The sequence below is a fragment of the Aaosphaeria arxii genome (assembly GCF_010015735.1).
Source record: "Aaosphaeria arxii CBS 175.79 unplaced genomic scaffold BU24scaffold_1, whole genome shotgun sequence".
NCBI classification, from domain to species: Eukaryota; Fungi; Ascomycota; class Dothideomycetes; order Pleosporales; genus Aaosphaeria; species Aaosphaeria arxii.
This window is the reverse complement of record NW_022983474.1, coordinates 2453336-2471433: the sequence shown is the minus strand read 5'-3', so window position 1 is coordinate 2471433 and position 18098 is coordinate 2453336. Positions and strand designations below refer to the sequence as shown.

The following is an 18098-nucleotide window of genomic DNA, read 5'->3' as shown; positions in this document are numbered from 1 at the left end:
GAGTCCTCCTCTCTCCTCCATACCTAGTTACTGTGCAGTTTAGTTAACTCCCTCTCATTCGCATCCTCGCCTCGCCCTCGCACTCGCACTCGCACGAACCGTAGGGATGTGTGCCATAGAAAAAAGCGGGTCCCGCGTACATGCCTACATACCATACAAGCACCACCCATGAAAACCAATACTTTGTGAATGTCCCGATTCTGCAATATCACGGAGGGGAAGCGGAGGGGGGGGGGGGGGGGTTTTTTCTAAATTCTGACACACAGGACCCCCCCCCCGTATAACCCGTTCCTTTTTGCATATTGGGAAGGGAGTAGACCACGTTCGTTACTCAGCTCGCCTCAATGCTCATACGCAAAAAACATGTACCTACTTCCCCAAAACCTCACAATAATCAAAAGGTAGATACCTAGATACCAAAAAAGGACACCCACCAAAAGAACGCCATCTCGCTTTATCGCAGCCGTGATATCCGCGCCACAGGACCCGGTAGCTGAGGTAGGTAGATTCGTACCGTACCCTAGGCAAGGCAAGGCTAGAAAAAGAGAGTGAGGCTGAAAGAGGAAATGGGACTGCGAATGGCATTGCTCCTGATCCCCCCCGTCTGCTTTCGACGACCGTCAACACTCCGTACTGACTCACGAAGACCACAGTGCAATTCACCAGTCATTCATTGTAGATTTCATGATTTCATGATGGATTTATTCATTCCCATATAGTTTCCCATTCCTTCCTATCATTCTTTTCGTATATACCAATATATCCTGGAGAGTAAGAACCAAGCGGGGGAAAAAAGAAAAATCTAAAAATCGTAAAATAAAACCACATGGCCGTATATAAGTCATCATTATTGTAGTGGAAACCCGTGTACCGTAGAGAGAGAAGAAAAAATCAACAACAACACCCACGCCGAGCCCGTCCTATCGGTTGTGAGAGAGAAAGATGCGCGTCCATGTACACATGTATGGAAACGACATTTGTTCCTGCTCTTCTGCTCTCTTTCTCTCCTCTTCTCTACCAGAATCAGCTCAGTGATTTCATAAAAGGTTCCGTCGCTCCAACTGTACATGCATATTGTACCCATCTACAAGCCTCGCCAGGCAGCGCTCTCCGCCCCTTCTTGGTAGAGGAAGAATGAAAAAAGAAAAACAAAGGTAAAACATAAAAAGCGCAGGGGTATGAATGGTAAACGAAGACGGGGGGAATCAAGCATATCGCATCAATGTCAAATGATCAAACGAAAACTCCTCGCTATGCATACAGGCCGTTGGGGTATTCTTTTTGTTGATGCCCAGGGTATGCGGCGCGCGCAGAGCAGAGAAAAAATCATAATGGAATGCGCGAATCAAAATAGTGAAAACAAGAACGCTTCAATGCTGCGAGTACTGAGGGTGTCCAGATATCCAAATCGGGTAATATGGCGGTCGTGATGGTGGTGATGATTAGGATGAAGATGGTGATGGTGATGGTGATGGTGCGCATCGTTCGCTTGCGACTCGTCAAAGGATTCACGGAATGCTCTCGAACTCATCGCGAGCTCGCAAATACTTGGTGGCGAGCTGATCACCTCCTCGCTTACTCTGCTCCATCCAGTGCTGCGCGACACACATGGTCATGGGGTCGCTCCTGGCAGGGTCCTGGCTTGCTCTCCTCTCACGGTTAAGCAGTTCCGTCTTGAAGACATCCCGGGGTTTCGTCAGCGGCAACACAGCGCGATTCACCAATTCGGGTGATGTGAGATAGAAAATGGCAAGCTCGCGCTCGGCCGCGGCATCTCCTTCTTTCGCTGTGATGAGCAGCATGCGCGCTGCATCCTCCATCGTATAGCGCGAGACGGCCTGATCGGACCCAGCCGTGGCGCTAGTACCTGGCGCGGTGCCTAACTGCCGGCCTGCGCCACCATTCGACTGGAGGCTCACGGGGTCACGATTAGAGTTCCGAGCTACAATGTCGTCGACAATCTCGACCATGATTCTGCAGACATCCTGCTTGAGGCCGAGAGCGGCGAGGCCGACATCCCAGAAGGCCTTGCCACGCGCAGTCTTATCCAACATTTGCGCTGGAACAAAAGATGCAATGTATTGAAGGTCTCTGAACAGTGACTTGGGTCGGATTTCCGCGTCACGGAAAAGGCCCTGGATCACATCGACGATCATGTCCGTGCTCGGTGGGCCAACAGGAGAACGGGCACCACTGCGATGGGGTTGGGGCGACGCCGTGCTGGATCGCTCTGGATTCTGGCTCATACTGTGGGAGCGGCGCTCCTCGCAGTTTGCGATTGCTTCCTCCAGGTTTTGTGCCCGTGAGGTCTGAGTCGCCGGCTCCCGAGAGCTTAGCTCGGGCATGGTTCCAAGGGTAGGCGATTGTGGCACCGTAGGCAACATGTCGCGCCGATTGTTGAATGAGCGACTAGACTTGGAGGAGAGAGATGCAACTATAAGCAACTCAAGCTCATACAACGCATGAAGCTTGGAGAACGGATTCGGATGAGTGGCAAACTTGTTCAAAAGGCGACGGAACGCCACGTTGTAAGGGAATTCGAGTAAGCCGGCCTTTTTCGCGGTAGCCATGCCGGTGGAACGTGAAGTAGTCTCGCTCGAAGTCGACGAGTACTCGCCTCCAGATTGGTGGGCATCGGAGGCTGCCGCCGCGTGCTGTAGCGTCGCGATGGGAGGTGCAACACCGCTACGCTCAGTACGGCCAAGGGTGTCGAGAGGGCCATTACGTTCAGGGCGAGTGGAGCTGCGTAGCGTCTTCATGCTCTTCTTGCGTGCAAGTTGCTTCTTGCGGTGGCGGTCTTCCTCTTCTCGTCGTTGAATGCAGTCCTCGCCCAAATCGCCCGAGAACCAATTGTCAGTCTCGCTACCATGGCCGAAAACCATGGTGCCAAGATCACTGAGGAGAAGTCCGGTGACTGCCTGCTTGAGATCCAAAAGGAAGCGATGCTTGTCTTCGTTGACACTTGCTGACTGCTTCAGCATGACAGTGCCCTTCGAAGACGAGGCGGTTCGTGGTCGAATGCTTGTGGCACTGCTAGGAGACTGGACTTGAGTCTGGAAGGGGGACCAGAAAGTCGCATTGGAATCAATAGTGAGCACTGGACTCGAAGCGCCGAAGTACTCTTGAGTATCAGAAGGATTCCTTGCCCAAGGACTTACATCGAAGCTCTGCTGGGAGGCATTGCGATTGGAGGCCGAGCGGAGGCTGCCATGGCTGGGGCGTTGGGCAAAGGAGCCTCGAGACCCAGGTCGCCCGTGAATCTCGTACTCCTCGTCGCCAGCAATGGAAAGTGTTCCCACCCCGGTCAGGAAGAGGTCTCCCTTCTGGCGCCCACTGTCGAGCACCTCCTTGTCCCTGCGGAAAAGTTCGCTGGACCACAGGACTGGGCCATCCATGATGCTGTCACCGACAAGTTTGTTGACGCATTTGTCGATTTCCAGGCAGAAACGGTGGATTCTCTCCTCGCCCTTGCAGAAGTTCTCTACTCCGTATTGGTTGAGCCATTTCATGGTCACATCGGATTGTTCGTCAGATAACTTGTTCGGGCCTCCGAAGTCCTGGGGAGCTGCCATGAGGTCGACCAGCTGAGCCTCGGTCTTGAGGAGGAAGTTGTTCGAGGATGACTTGGAGTAATTCCGAGCCCTGTGCGACTGGAGAGGCTTTCCTTCTGGCGTCTTCGTGGGCTGACCCATGATCTTGAGAGCAATTGCAATGTTTCGTGCTTCTTCGTATTGTGCAGAATTGCGAACATCTGTGATGTACCACATCTTATCGCGGAGATTTCTCAGTCCCATCATCATATCCTCAATAGCAGAATCGTGACGCTCTTGTGATTGCTTAAGCCAGACGAACCAGGCCTCGAACTCCTCAATGGCGTTGGCAGACTTCCCAAGGGAATCGCGCGGGCCTCGAGAGAAATAGTTGAGAAGTGCAGCGTACCCATTCTTGGTCAGCGAGGGCGAGTTGAGCTTGCGAAGTGTTTGTAGGGTCTTGTAATACAAATGAGCGTTGACGAAATCCGACCTAGCTTGGCTCTGGTTCATTGCGATTTCCAACATGGTGATCAGCACCGAGTTGTTGTCCTGCTTGTCCGCTGGCTGTGGGTTACTGTTACTACGAGTGTGCTGAGGAGAGCGGTGGCGTGCGGGCCCATTGCGTTGGTTGGCAATCAAATTCGACAGTTGACTTTGGCTTTGTCCCTGAGCCTGGGGTTGATTGTACGGGTTCCTCGATCCTAGACCTTCACTGTGCTGTCGAGTGAGATGGCCGCCACGAGCCCCTCGCCTGTGGGTCGAAGTCCGATTGCTGAAGCTTTTCGATTCGCTCTCGGGAGCCAATTCCTTTGGAATTTCGTATTCTTCGACTAACTTGGCAATCGCATCCTTTAACTGGTGATAGTCAGATCTCAAGTCTATCCTATCCGATGGGCCTTCGTCGTCACTGCTGTCGCTCTCGGGGGAGTCGTCGTCGTGCTCGTCCTCGTCATCTGCATCCTTGCGCATCCGGGATCTGAGCTGTTTTCCATCGGGGGAAATATATAGTACGGCCCAACGTTCAGCACAGGGATGGCATGAACCCGATGTGGCTTCAACCCCAAGGAAGCGGTTCATCTCGGAGCACGCCATTCTCAGGCGCCTTCCATAGAGTTCGGTTGGTGCTATCTTCTCTGTGTAGCCTTCTTCCGGAGGAAGTGTGTGGGGCTGAGCAATATCTAGGAGAGGCTCCCTAGATGTTGTGTCACTAGTCATAGAAGAGGCACTTGCGCTCAAGATGGAGCTTGCATCACCAGCAGATGCACTTTGGTTTCTGAACGGCATAGAAACACCGGAAATGGACGAAGCTGAGGATGCAAGGCCCGGGCGACGCTGCGCGTCCTTCTCAAAATGGCTAGACGGAGGGCGTCGCTCAGGAAATAACGTATTGACCAAGGTAATGATATCGGCTGGGGAGACCACAATGAAAGGCTGGACCTCCACGGTTTCGCGAGGTGAGGTAATGGCTTTGGCTGGCAAGAGAACCGGCTTCGAGTTAGTCTTGGTGTGCTTGAATCTGGAAAGAATGCTCTCGATGTGGGTGCGAATCTCCGGGAGGATTGGGACTTGCTGCCGCCTATCAAAGAGGTTAGTAGATAGAAAAGAAAACGGACCAAAGGGAGATTCGTACCAATTGTAGGTCATGTCCAGGACATGTTTCTGGGCTCGGATGGCGATTTCCTTGAGGATCTTTTGGCGTGCATGCTCGCTAATGTGATATCCAATCATTATGCCGTGGGTCTGGGATGTATTAGTAAATAAGACTATGACGTGGACCAGTGGGAAAACATGCCTCGGGATGGATGATTGCGTTGAGCAAGAACGTAGAGAAGAGCCAACGTGATACAAAGAAATTCTGAGCAGCCTTGCGGAGGTTTTTGGTCTCATCCAGCTTCCGGAGGATGGCATTACCTATCTCCAAAACGCCTTCGGGGATGCCACCGGCGCTGGGCTCATCGTCAATAACCTCGAACAGAGTCTTGACGGCCTTATCAAAGAAATCATCGGAGGCAATGGTATCTTTGGTATTGGGAACCGGTGCGGCGCCAGCCCGGTTGAGCTGCTCCTCGGCCTTCTCCAATATGAATTGGCCATCCTGGAGGACTTGCATGAGATACAACTCGAGATTAGCTTTTCCAGGCCATTCCCGCATGCCGGCCCAAACATCCAGGACGGTCTTGATAAACTTCTCCATTCCGGGCTTGGAGTCAACAATGAGCTTTGCACACGTGGTGGCAAAGACATCTGTCCGGCGCAGATCTTCGGCGGAGTCTGGTCCTGAAGAATTCGCGAAGATTGTGTAGACAAGCGCGGAGAGAGGATCATGACGTTGAAAGGAAAGAAGACGCTCCACAGGAGTGGGAGCCTGCGACTGGTTCGCCTTTTGGGCTGAACCAACGGTCTTACCTCTGGCCTGCATTGCCATCACCGAGTCGATAGGGTCCAAAGCCTGGCGGAAGGAGGTCAAAGAAGCAAGCTCTTGCTGGGAAAGATTAAGAATACGAGTAGCAAGGAAATCAGGATTGGTGCGGATTTCGGAAACGAAATCCAACAGGTCATCCATAATCTTGTTCGGAACCTCATTGATGAACGTAGAAAGAGAGGGAGACTTTTCAGTCTTTGCGGTCTTGGACTTTCCAAACTCCAGATCTGGCTCCAGCAGAGCGTATCGTCGTGTCGCATCGCACGAGTTCCGGACATCGTTCAGTGCGTTGTAGAGTGTTGCAAAGGCCTTCTTGTCATCGGAGCGGAAGTTGTCCACGAGGGTGCGGTGGGCCAGCTCTCCACAATGGACCAGCCGTGCGGAAAGAGCGCTCGAGACCAGCCATCGGTGGAGTCGGACGCGTGAGTGTGCCTTCCGCTGCTCTTGGTAACCTTGTAGTCTTATTAAATGAGCGAGCTCAGCGAGGGATGTCGAGGAAGTGGAAATAGCGGCGAGCGGGAGTATCGAGTCGCTGAACTGGGAGAGGTCCGCGGGCAAGAGGCGAGGAAGACGGCCGGCAGGCGCAGACATTGACGGAGTAGGCATCTGAGGCCGCTGTGAAGAGGTCATATTGTTGGCGGTAGAGGACGGTCGCTCATGGTCGTTATTGTTGTTGTGGTTGTAGTTGTCGACGACGATGTTATTGTTGTTGTTAGTGTTGTCTAGAGACCCGCCAGGTCGACTTCCCATTGTTGATTGAGGGAGCTTGAAAGGCGAAGGCGCAGGAGAAGGGGCGTTCGCAGGCGACCTGGTGGGAGTAGAAGAGCGAGGAGGAGCCTCCATGGGAGGAGGGTCATGGACGAGGTTTGTATTATGGGAGCTTTGGTGGTGGGAGGGGCCCGAGGGGGTATGGCTTCTGGAAGAGGAAGAGAATTGGGTAACGGTGGGAGACACGGCGGCGGGAGCTAGAGTAGGTGGAATGGTCAGCGCGAGACGTGCCAACTCATCATACAGAGGGAGCGCGCATTGATACTACTGTGTAGATATCTACCAGTAATTACGAGCCCGACCTGACGACGACTGGAGGTGTTGTATAATTGGGGCGGGAAATAGGAAGAGTTAGGTAGTTACTTGGGTGACGACGTACGAGGAGGAGTATTCGAGACCTGCACCAACGGCGAGGCAGAATGATGGTTCCCTCTAATCATTCTGACGCTGACGCTGTCGCTGCTGCCATGAGCCAGGACGGCGGGAGTGGGAGTGGGAATAGTAGGAGGTGTAAGAGTTGTGGAAGTGTAAGATGCGGCGTTGTAGTATTGGGTGAATGGGATGTATTGGGTGTGTTGGCCCACGCGAAACGGGACGAGTACAGGTATAACTCAGGTACCTGGGTACCTAAACTATAGGTGGGTGTACAGAACTACAACCACAGCAACGACAACGACGACAACAACAACAGCATGGTAAGAAACAGCGGGTCGAGGCTATCGGAAATTTCGTAAAGTGGATAGGTTGGCAGAGGCAGAAAAAAGCAGACGTGGATGAGTGAGGGAGAGAGAGAGAGAGCGACAGAGGAGGGGGCGAAAATTGGGCGCAGATGGGAAGGGCGCGAAGAGAGATGGCCTGGCCGAATGCACGAGTATGGTACTGATCGAGTGGGCGAGGGGAATAGACGAGACGAGTCCGGGGTTGGACGAAGAAAAAGGAAATGATGTGTATGAATTGTTTGCAGCAAGACGAGGATGGGCAGGGCAGGATGCTGTTAGATGCGTGGATGCTTGGTTGTGGTTGTGGTTTGTGGAAGTGGATGCGTGATGCGTGATGCGATGCGGGTTGGGGGATGCGTGAATGCGTTGTCCACTCTAGCAACCAACCAACCCACCGACCCGTGCTGTCCTATGGTCCTATCATGCCCTATCCTATCCTATCCTATCCTATCCTATCCTATCCTTTCTTCTCTGGCTCGCCTTCGTCTTCGTTTTGTTATTGTTTCGTAGTATAATTTTGTTATTATCCTTACTTCAGACAACAAGTATCACGTACGGGGTACATTCGTGGTCGTTATAAGAGAGTTGACTGAAGCGGCGTATGATTGATGTGATTGGTTGGAGCGGGGAGGTGCCCATCTTCAGTATCTATTGTATGGGTACCTGGTACTTACGATACCTCCGAACAAACATGAATCGCTATGTACCGACTACTATTCCTCGTCCGCCTCGCTGTTTACTCTACAAGGAACAACGTGGGAATATTGTTTTGTTGTTTTCACTAGTTCGATCTATCAAATAGAGATACTCGCACTAAACCAACTCTTCGTATATCGAGTCATCCAAGTTCAGGTAGCAATCAAGTGTTCAAACACGTAGATAGGTACTGTACAATAGGTGATCGAGTACCGGTATTAGGTACCTAGTGACAGTCTCACAGGACGACTACAGACGTGGCTAGTAACCTTGCAAGTACGAGTATCCAAGGTACACAGGTCTATCGTCCGGGAACAAGGACGGACAATAGAGCAACCGACACGGACTCAGAGCGTTGCGATGCATGGATGAATGGATGAAGCCTGTTGCAGACCGCTTGATTGCCTGGTGGCGCACATGGACAAGTTGGGAGTTTCCATGATACAGACTGATTCTGACTGCCAGAACAAGCGGTGGCGCGGCCTTTGCTTGTCCTTTCTGTCGCCTTGTGTACGGTGTACTGTGTAGTCATTGTACGGAGTAACTAGTAGCCATGACCATACCATATCATAGTCACTCTTGAGTCTTAGTGTATGACTTGCAGCATCGCCAACACATACATCTCTTACATACTAAACTCCATCCATTCATATTGTAACGATAATATGGAACTACTGTACAGAAGATTGTTCCAGTACTAGTTCCCCCAGCCCAGAACCTATACCGCGTCTTCGATACCCAAGCGACCTACATAACTGCACTTGTATGCCGTTCCGTGTTGGAATCGCGCAACTCGCTCGTGGATCATCACACCGCCCGCTGCAACCTGATCGCCTCGTTCGCTTCCGTTCGCCTTGTGCCCAGCAGGGCCAGCAGGGAGAATGAGGAAATTCTTGAATATCTAGCTCGCATAGACTGGACGATGGGGCTGGCGGCGGCTCTCTTCCCTAGCAAATGTCCGTGATCCATGATGAGCTGGCCGTTTCTGCGGCCACCAATAGTAACGGGCATTCCCACATTGCTTCTGACACACCCCCTCTATCGCCTCTGTCGCCTCCCATCGCCTCTCCCAACCACTCATCTCATCTCATCTCACATCGAACAAACCCTTTTTTCGCCATCCCATCCCATCCATCAGCTCAGCACCTTTTTCGAACTCCGTTGCAGCTGTGCATGCATGCAGCTATACGCAAAGGAAAAGGAAGTTCCATCAACAAAGCTCCCCAACCAGTAAACCCTCCCCTCCCCTCCCATCTCCCATCTCCGCCATCGGGCGCTATGGCCACCCTTCACTCCCTTTCGCTGTCACTGGTTGGCCCAATGCCCCCCCATGCATTGAATCATCCATGTAGCTCCATGTGTGCGCTGGCACTGCATCGCGTCTTCCCCTAATTCTCTCAACTCTCGACGTCTCTCTGGCTTTCCTTGGTGTCAGAATGAGAATGACAAAGGCCCCCGCATATGCGGACGTCAAACGAGGAGTAAAACAGCGTTTTGTTTTGGTCGAGAGGATGGTGGCTGTGGTTTCAATAGAGCAAGGAACTCCCATCTTCTCGCCCCAAATGGGGGAGTTGATACCTTGATACTGACACTCCATAAGAGGTACTCTGTACTCCGTACATCTGAAGTACCTACCCAATCAAGCAACTCTCTTCTAAGATTCTCTCAACCCTATCGACTTCATTGCCAAAAAAACCCAAGAGATACGGAGTAGAAAATACCAATGACAGCCTGCAGGAACGCCCCCATATTTTAGATTCTCATATGCACACATACTAACACATAGAGACGCAAACTTTCCCTCATGCAGCTCAACCAATATACTCCAGCATTTCCTACCAATAATGCAGTCATGATTTAAAAAACTCAAAATCTGTCAATTCTCTCCGGCTACTGCAAGACATGAACGAATAAACGAATGAATCCTACCTACCTAGGTACCTAACCTCCCACTAGGAATCATATCTCTTACGAAACAAGAAACCAAAACAAGTTCATGTAGGATTCTAATTTGTTGCTTCGTTTCAGAATGTTTTTCAGCTTTCTCGACTTGGAAATGGGTCGTGTGATGATGGGGGCTTTGTATGTACGTAGTACTCCAGAGAGATGGAAATGATATCGGGCACTATGACTATTCGTTCATTTTCAGACCATCTGTGGTTGAGGTCCACAGAGATTGACATGCGAACCCCCCAAATATGCAAATAAACATAGGATCATGCTTCGTCCACCGGTTCGTCATTAAAGTGGCAAAACTGCCCCATAATGGACAGATACATACAACGCATTGACGTGCTCGCGTTCGCTGTACATAACTACACTAAGACGGTGTAGATAGGCAGATACTGACCGGAAATAAACAAACAAAGTATCCACTGGATACCACAACTGTTGGGGACAAAAAGGATCCGACGGAGCGACGTCGAGAGCCCAAGCCCGGTTTCGTTCCAAATACGGAAACATCACGCTTTTTTCCCACCCATCTAGATTAAGCCAACGACCCCCAGTTCGTCGACGACCAGCGTTACAACTTCTCGCCTGCCGCGCGCGTCCGTCTCGTCCTGTCCTGGCACGTGTAACGTGGAGACGATCGGACGGATCCTAGTCATGCCGCCATGGCTTCCCTGAGCAGCGGTGCAACACGTTTCCTGCTGTGTTGTACATTTCGCTGCCACCAGACCCTCCTCCACTCATTCCGTTCCTGGACCGCCGCCGGCGGCGAAAGCGGCGCTGACAACTCAGATCTCTGGCTGTCATCCGCCGGCCTGCTCCACTCTTCCAGCCCCAGCTCCTCCTTCGCATCCGAAGCAAACCTCTCCGCCGCCGCGACAGCCTCCTCGCCGAATGCCCAGAGCAACAGCTCTCGCTGGAACTCGCCGGTGGATGAGGTAGACGTCGTCATCACGGTGTATAGGTCTAATTCGCGCTCGTCTCGGAACGCTCGCAGTGCTTCGTAAAACGCCGTATCGAGAGACTGCGTGTCTGCTTTCTCATCCCGGGCCTTGCCCTCCAGGAACCCAATGGGCTTGACCACAGAACTGACTCCCAGCTTCAGGCCCTCCTTGTCCCATTCCTTGTAGTCTTTCCTGAGTATGTCCCTCAACTGCAGGCTCCCAATGTCCTTCTTCGCGGTGTCTATCTCGCCGTAGAACTTGCCTCGTTCGTATTGCGGTGCAAGCGTCGGACAGGACTGGATCTTGGCTTCCAGGTACTCGACCGCTGCGCTGTCGTGCGACGTCGTCTTGTCTTTGGATTGGAGGTTGTTCGTGTCGATTAGAATACTGGCGAGTCCTAATTGGGCCACCTGTGCATCCCATAGTGCAGTGACAGCAGCACCATCACCGTCGCCTTGCAGGCTCTCGCCCTGCGAGTGAGAGGCTCCGGATGATGATGATGCTGCGAGGGCTGAATCGGAAAGCTGGTCCCAGGCTTGCTGGCAGTATTCCGTGACTAGACTGGTGCAGCTTCCGCTCCTCTCGACGATGCGGGGCTCGTCTCCTGTGTCGTGTGGCACCTTGCCTTCCTCGTCGTGGTGGTCAATCACACCCCCGACGCGACCAGAGTATATATTGCCTAGCTGGCCTTGCAGCGCGTTGTGGTCCACAAGAATCCACCTTGTGTTCTCCGGACGCAGTTTGGATTCGATGACGGCCAGATCCGGCAAATCAGTGAGCGTTATCAGATGCTTGGCCTCGATGTCTGCATGCCTGAATACGGCCAGGTATTCCGGCCGCAGTTGGATGTCTGAGCTGGGGATATTGGCGATTGGCACATACACTGGGCTGAATGCATTGCGCGGCGGAGACAGCGAACGAAGGTATGCGTATAGAACCGAGCATGACATGGAATCGAGATCTATAGGCCGTTTTTGCCTCCCAGTCAGCATTGGGGTCCTGGGAGATTAGGGACGCAATCCTGCGCTGTTTTACATGCACCTACCGGCTGATTCATTGCCAATCACAAATGTGACTTTCTGGTCTGAGTCGATTGCTTTGCGTAATGCGCCTTTGGCGTACGTGAGAAAGCCACGAAGGGATGTCCTCGGCACGGCCATTGTGGAATAATGTCTTCCGTCTGTGACGGTTATCGTAGGCTGAATGCTGCTTCTTGTATGTGTTTTCCGATAGGTTTACGGATCCAAAAGTAAATAGAGTGACGTACGCGGGGATGGAATTCTGCCTCGCTTGTCCGCCAAAGTCCCGGCCAATCATAATTGGATGTTCGCCGCATCGAATAGACATCTACTGAGCGAGGTGTCAATGAGTTTGCACGACGTTAAAACGCCCAAGTGCGACAATGTTCTATTAGAGATCAGATACACGGAGTAATAACTATACGATAGGCCAGTATCTATTCGTCGTTGATCTAGCGTTTGAAGTCTATCAGTATACTGGAGAAGTTCAACAAGAATCAGGCCGTATAGCGATGAAAATCGATTTTGTTAATACATGTTGCTACATGTATCCTGAATTCGTTTTTTTTTTTCAAGTTGATGCCGCAGCCTTTGATAATCATCATTCAATTCATAGTAGAAGTCTTAACATTCATACCGATGAGATCTCGACACTTCCAGCAGGCACTCCCCTTGTACTTCTCAAACGCCTCGCGAAGAACTGCATAATGGGCATCATCTCTTCCCTGTTACTCGGCATTCCATCGCCTCGCTTGTTCCATTCCTTGACCTCCAGGAACTCGAAAGCGTCCTTCATTCGTGAGATGGCGCTGTCCGAAACAGCGGATGCCTTCGATGCCTTGCAGACCAACGCAGGTGTCTTGCTTTTCTTCTCCAAAGCTTTCAGTGGCAAAGATAGTGACAAGAAACCTCCAATGCCGACGACACCTCCCAGCTCGTTGTCGTCCAGCTCGGCGGCCACCTGAAGAGCTACCATCCCACCCTGTGCAAACCCGAATATCATGATCTCCCGGCCCTTATAGCCGCATTTACCGATCAATCCATCGTATATCACGCCATCCTTTATGACTGTGGTTGCTTTCTTGAACCCTGTGTCCATATCCATGACGCCCGTGTTCTGGTCGAAGATGAGATCATCGCCCCAATGAAACCCGCCCAAATCGAACGGGAGGGGAGCGGGCGCTTGAACGGCGATGCATGCTGTTTCTGGGAGCGAGAGCTGCTGCCCTAACTTCGTGAACGGGGCATTCGTATCCCCCAGGCCATGTAGCAGGATCAAGACATTCGTGGCGGGTTGTCCGGACGGCGCTGCTGTTGTTCAGCTGCTGTGGTCGTTGTGCATGTTCTCACTACTTACGCGGAGTTATGCTCAGCTCAATCGATTGTGCAAAATCACTCTTCGTAGGCAGTCGACCCGGCATGACTGCGGCGTTGAGGACATTGCTGGCATGCGGTGGCTGAGGTCACGAAGAGCTAGTGGGGACCCTCGAGGGATCTACGCGCTAGGGACCCCCGAAAGCTTGGTACAAAAGCTGTTCGTTTCTGCCGTACACATGAAGAGGATGCATGATATATATATCTAATGGGCAGTAGAATTTATCATTATCATTTTAATTTAGCCTTTTTTTACGATCAAATACGAAGATATCGTGGACATCATTCTTGCGCGATATGTACCAAGCTTTCCTCATTGTCTAAGCGAGGAGCTTGGTGAGCTTGTATCTCCCAATCCCTGCCGATCAATTCTCCACATGTTGCGCGAGTATGCAAGACGCGCAAGCATCTAGACCATTTTCGAGCGTGCTTCATGCATTGGACAACAAATGCCTGTTCTTTTATAACAAGAAGCGACATCAACGGCCAATTGTTGTCCCAGTAGCGGTCTCCGTTGCGTCATGAGCGTCTTTCACTCGGATAGCCGGGAACTATTTTGGGATTACTCCAGGAAATTCGCGCACCGCCACTTGAGGCCACAGCTCGGAGTGGCATCACAATGGGAGAGGCGGCATGATGATTTGGTTCCAGGGTTCGCGCGGAAAGGGCACTATGACGAAGCTATTTACTCAGCTAATGCGTCCCTGAAGTTCCGGGGTGTTAGTATACTGGCTAAACAAAGATATATAAACCCCTCCTTTCTCCTTACAATTCATGTTGACAATCCAGCCCATCTTAACATCAATCTTCACTGCCAAACGTCAATCGATATTTCTTGAATAACCCCTCCAAGAACTATCATCCTTACACATTTTCAGCATGCCTTTCTGGGGTAAGACCCTCCAACAGATTATCTTCCATTGAGCACACTGACTCAACGCTCCAACAGACAACTCCGAGGATGCCTACGAGCGCGTCTACAACAACGACCAGTTCGAAGAGCACAAATCGTCCTTTGGTCACGAACTGGTGGCCGGCGGTGCAGCTTTTGCTGGTTTTAAAGCTTTTGAGGACCACCAGCGCCGCGAAGGTACACATTCCTCCACTACCATCCTGTCGCTCTCATCCTTCCATACTGATCCCTTCTTTAGGAAAGCCCGTATCCCATGCTTTCGCCAAAGAGCTCCTCGCCGGATTCGCCGGAGCGGAAGTCGACAAGCTAGCTGAGACCAAGGGCGAGGATTGGTTCGACCGTGAGAAGGCCAAACGACATGCTAAGGAGCACGCTGAGCGCATGTATGATGAACATTACATTGAGAACCAAGGGGCGGACCAGTACGATCCGAACCAGTACGACCGTCCCGATCGTTTTGAGAGGAGGGGTTGGTAGAAAAACATGCGAGTGGTTACTCTTTGTTTTCCGTACGAATTATATGATTGTCTCCAGATGGCCTTTTTCTATCACCTGTAAATACGACGACAGATGTTGCTACGGCCAAGTAGCGTTCCATTTCTATAACACACGATATCTTCCTTAAATTTCGTTCTCGAATTGCGTCGCAAATGATTTCGATTGAACAAGTATATCAGTGCATTTGTTGCGAGATACCCCTGCAATGGAATCGCTGATTGGGCGGGAAGGGGATGAGCGACGAGCGGAGGTGAGTGGATTAATATGACGTTAGTGCCCGTAATCGCGGGGGGGTCTGTGCGTGGCGTTTTGGTTGAAGGGGTTGATTCCGACTTATTATTGCGCGCGCCCCATGTTTCAGTAACTCGAAATCTTACGGTCGTGCAAGGCCACGCGCTCAATTGCCTTATATGTCCTCGGAAGGCTGAATGAATTTCCAGTGCTGACCCGTTGGCTCGTACGGGCTCTACCACAGCTCTCTGATTCCGCCTCCTTTTGCCAACTCACGATCGACAAAAAAGCAACTCAAACATGAAGTTTGCCAAGTATGAAATCCATGCGCATCAATTGACCAGATCGCCGGGCTAACCATATCCCAGGGAACTGGAGCGAGACCTCGTTCCTGAGTGGCGGCTCAAGTATCTCGACTATAAAGTTTGTCACATCTCTCCCTTGGTATTGGGTTAATGCTAAGCTTCTGCGCCAGATAGGAAAGAAGAAACTCAAAGCGATCACTCGGGCGCTGCGTACCGTTAACCAAACGCCTCGTCTCCGTCTACGTAGCACAAATACGTTCACACCCTCACCGTTCGAATCAGCTCCACAATACTCCTTCGTGAACCGCGGTCATAGTGCGCAGAATCCCAGTGATGTACATGATTCGGGTGACCTCAGGGCTATAGCTATACAGAGGAGCCGAAGCCGAAGCCAGACTAGCAATGCAAACCCGATTCGCAATCACTCGCCTCAGCCGCATGAGGAACAGCCACTCAATGGAGGTCAGGATGGGTCACAACCTAAGATGACAAGATATGGAAGCATACTTGGAAGCCCGCCCAATTTTGATAAGCTGGGCAATAAGGCGCACGGGAAAGCACCGTCTCTGAAACTGCCCGTTGCTGCACTCGAGCTTGAACCGTCGATATCGCTGGGTGACTCTGGGACAAAAGTGCGCGATAGACCGAAATCGATACGGTTACCTGCACCTGCGGAAGATGCTTTCAAGGTTGGAAAGACTCGCTCGCCCCAGAAACAGCATCATTCTCTGTCGTCGAGGTACAAAAGTGTATTTAGCCCTAAGAGGGTCAATTCTACGCCTGCGTCTCCCGTTACCGAACAACCACGGCCACTATTCAAGCGTGTGTTTTCCATGACCACCAAAGGCGCTCCACCGAACGATCCCGATTTACCCCTTCAAGCCTATCGTGAGCTTGACATTCGACAAGCTGAGTTCTTTCATTTCTTGGATATGGAACTTGAAAAGGTGGAAACGTTCTACAAGCAGAAGGAGGACGAAGCGACGGAGCGGATGAAGGTACTGAGAGAGCAGCTACATATCATGCGAGACTGTCGGCTCGACGAAATCATCACGAAACAAACAAATAAGATTCGCGCTAAAGAGGCAAAGAAGCACGCCGCTAATGGCGGCGGTCTACTTTCCGGCCATAACGACGATTCTGACGATGAGACTACAAATCACAAAGCAAAAGGGCACTCCTGGTTCGACCCACTCGACTCTGCGCTCGACTCTGCGCTCCAGGCTGTTCAGGCAGGCCGTCACGGAAAAGCAACAAAGGCAATGACCAATCTTGCTAGCCCGACAGGCCTGATGCCTCAGGGCCGCCCTGAAGATCATCGCGATTACACTCGTCGCCCGGAAGTTGCAGATGTATCGTACCAATCCGCAAGAAGGAAACTTAAAGTGGCCCTACAAGAATACTACCGAGGCTTAGAATTACTCAAGTCTTATTCCTTGCTGAATCGCACAGCATTCCGCAAGATCAACAAAAAGTATGACAAGACCGTGAATGCACGCCCTACCATGCGATACATGAACGAAAAAGTAAACCAAGCCTGGTTCGTACAGAGCGATGTCGTCGAGGGTCACATACGGGCGATTGAAGACCTTTACGCTCGGTATTTTGAAAAGGGCAATCATAAGGTGGCTGTAGGAAAACTTCGAATCAAGATTGCTCGAGCAGGCGACTTCACCGAGAATTCTTTCCGGAACGGCTTGTTCCTCGCAGCTGGCCTCGTCTTTGGAGGAGAGGGCGTTGTCTATGGGGCCCAGCTTCTTTGGTCTGATGATGAACGTCTTGCTGTCGACACGAGTTATCTATTGCAGGTCAGTCGACAAATGTGTCGCCCGACCAATCGAGAAACAATGTTAACTTTGACTAGATTTACGCCGGCTACTTCCTCATGAATTTCTTATTTCTACTGTTCTGCCTGGCGTGCCGGGTATGGCATGAATCCAAGATTAACTACGTCTTCGTCTTCGAATATGATGTCCGCCACCATCTGGATTGGAGGCAACTTAGCGAAGTTAGACTCCTTCAAATATCTTATAGATTTCTGCTAATTCCGTCCAGCTTCCATGCTTCTTTATGTTTCTTTTAGGCTTTTTTATATGGCTTACTTTTCACCAATTCGGCAGTGAAACCATGTATTACTACTACCCGGTGATACTGTTGGCCATTACTTTCTTAATCATCATTTGTCCATTCCGCATTATATACTACCGCAGTCGGTTGTGGCTACTTTATTCTTTGGTAGGTCAAAGCTGATACTGCTCTCTGCGCTCTGATCTGACACTACTAGTGGCGCCTCCTCCTTGCTGGTCTATATCCCGTCGAGTTTAGAGATTTCTATCTTGGAGATATGTTCTGTTCCCTGACATATTCTATGGGCGTAAGTTCACTATTCTTCCATTCGTAAACGACTTGCCTAATTATTGTAGAACATCGAGCTGTTCTTCTGCCTTTTCGCCCGCAATTGGAATGACCCTGCCCAATGCAATTCTTCACATTCGCGACTCCTTGGATTCTTCGCTACGCTTCCAGGCATATGGCGTGCTCTGCAGTGTATACGGCGTTACTACGACACACGTAATGTCTTTCCTCATCTCGTCAATTGTGGAAAATACACTGCGACGATCGTCTTTTATATCACCTTAAGCATGTACCGCATTGATAGATCCACAACCAACCGGGCTTTGTTCATCACATTTGCTGTCATAAACTCGGTATATACCAGTAAGTTC

The 18098-nt window shown here is 51.1% G+C and overlaps 7 protein-coding genes across 7 annotated transcripts; 3 read left to right on the top strand and 4 right to left on the bottom strand.

Annotated features, from left to right (window-relative positions):
• Nucleotides 1-332: 332 nt before the first annotated feature.
• Nucleotides 333-912, bottom strand: BU24DRAFT_416889 (uncharacterized protein). Its single transcript, XM_033526568.1, has one exon. The coding sequence runs from the start codon at nucleotides 583-585 to the stop codon at nucleotides 370-372; it is 216 nt and encodes a 71-aa protein (XP_033389571.1). The 5' UTR covers nucleotides 586-912; the 3' UTR covers nucleotides 333-369.
• A 596-nt stretch (nucleotides 913-1508) lies between these two features.
• On the bottom strand, nucleotides 1509-6798 carry BU24DRAFT_404267 (uncharacterized protein; the record flags this gene model as incomplete). The annotated part of the gene is made up of 3 exons (XM_033525632.1): nucleotides 1509-5109; nucleotides 5164-5273; nucleotides 5380-6798. The coding sequence occupies 3 exons, from the start codon at nucleotides 6796-6798 to the stop codon at nucleotides 1509-1511; spliced, it is 5130 nt and encodes a 1709-aa protein (XP_033389570.1).
• A 3702-nt stretch (nucleotides 6799-10500) lies between these two features.
• Nucleotides 10501-12359, bottom strand: BU24DRAFT_416885 (exopolyphosphatase-like protein). The gene has a single exon (XM_033526567.1). It carries the CDS (start codon nucleotides 12022-12024, stop codon nucleotides 10744-10746), a length of 1281 nt encoding a protein of 426 aa, XP_033389569.1. The 5' UTR covers nucleotides 12025-12359; the 3' UTR covers nucleotides 10501-10743.
• Nucleotides 12360-12491: 132 nt separating this feature from the next.
• Nucleotides 12492-13659, bottom strand: BU24DRAFT_416882 (alpha/beta-hydrolase). Its single transcript, XM_033526566.1, has 2 exons — nucleotides 13409-13659; nucleotides 12492-13359 (listed from the first exon to the last, which is right to left on the bottom strand). Exons 1-2 carry the CDS (start codon nucleotides 13470-13472, stop codon nucleotides 12683-12685), a joined length of 741 nt encoding a protein of 246 aa, XP_033389568.1. The 5' UTR covers nucleotides 13473-13659; the 3' UTR covers nucleotides 12492-12682.
• Nucleotides 13660-13699: 40 nt separating this feature from the next.
• On the top strand, nucleotides 13700-14473 carry BU24DRAFT_487686 (uncharacterized protein). The gene has a single exon (XM_033533475.1). The coding sequence runs from the start codon at nucleotides 13947-13949 to the stop codon at nucleotides 14262-14264; it is 318 nt and encodes a 105-aa protein (XP_033389567.1). The 5' UTR covers nucleotides 13700-13946; the 3' UTR covers nucleotides 14265-14473.
• On the top strand, nucleotides 14305-14815 carry BU24DRAFT_457224 (uncharacterized protein; the record flags this gene model as incomplete). Its single annotated transcript, XM_033531523.1, has 3 exons — nucleotides 14305-14317; nucleotides 14375-14515; nucleotides 14577-14815. 3 exons carry the CDS (start codon nucleotides 14305-14307, stop codon nucleotides 14813-14815), a joined length of 393 nt encoding a protein of 130 aa, XP_033389566.1.
• A 276-nt stretch (nucleotides 14816-15091) lies between these two features.
• On the top strand, nucleotides 15092-18098 carry BU24DRAFT_17425 (SPX-domain-containing protein). Its single transcript, XM_033521544.1, has 6 exons — nucleotides 15092-15381; nucleotides 15436-15490; nucleotides 15543-17180; nucleotides 17237-17380; nucleotides 17428-17746; nucleotides 17796-18098. The coding sequence occupies exons 1-5, from the start codon at nucleotides 15368-15370 to the stop codon at nucleotides 17620-17622; spliced, it is 2046 nt and encodes a 681-aa protein (XP_033389565.1). The 5' UTR covers nucleotides 15092-15367; the 3' UTR covers nucleotides 17623-17746; nucleotides 17796-18098.

Coding starts and splice junctions, on each gene's coding strand:
- BU24DRAFT_416889 (XM_033526568.1), bottom strand. CDS start 585: ATGCCATTCGCAGTCCCATTTCCTCTTTCAGCCTCACTCTCTTTTTCT.
- BU24DRAFT_416885 (XM_033526567.1), bottom strand. CDS start 12,024: ATGCTGACTGGGAGGCAAAAACGGCCTATAGATCTCGATTCCATGTCA.
- BU24DRAFT_416882 (XM_033526566.1), bottom strand. CDS start 13,472: ATGCCGGGTCGACTGCCTACGAAGAGTGATTTTGCACAATCGATTGAG. Junction 13,360..13,408: donor TGAGCTGAGCATAACTCCGC/GTAAGTAGTGAG, acceptor GAACAACAGCAG/CGCCGTCCGGACAACCCGCC.
- BU24DRAFT_487686 (XM_033533475.1), top strand. CDS start 13,947: ATGAGCGTCTTTCACTCGGATAGCCGGGAACTATTTTGGGATTACTCC.
- BU24DRAFT_17425 (XM_033521544.1), top strand. Junction 17,181..17,236: donor ACACGAGTTATCTATTGCAG/GTCAGTCGACAA, acceptor AACTTTGACTAG/ATTTACGCCGGCTACTTCCT. Junction 17,381..17,427: donor ATTGGAGGCAACTTAGCGAA/GTTAGACTCCTT, acceptor AATTCCGTCCAG/CTTCCATGCTTCTTTATGTT.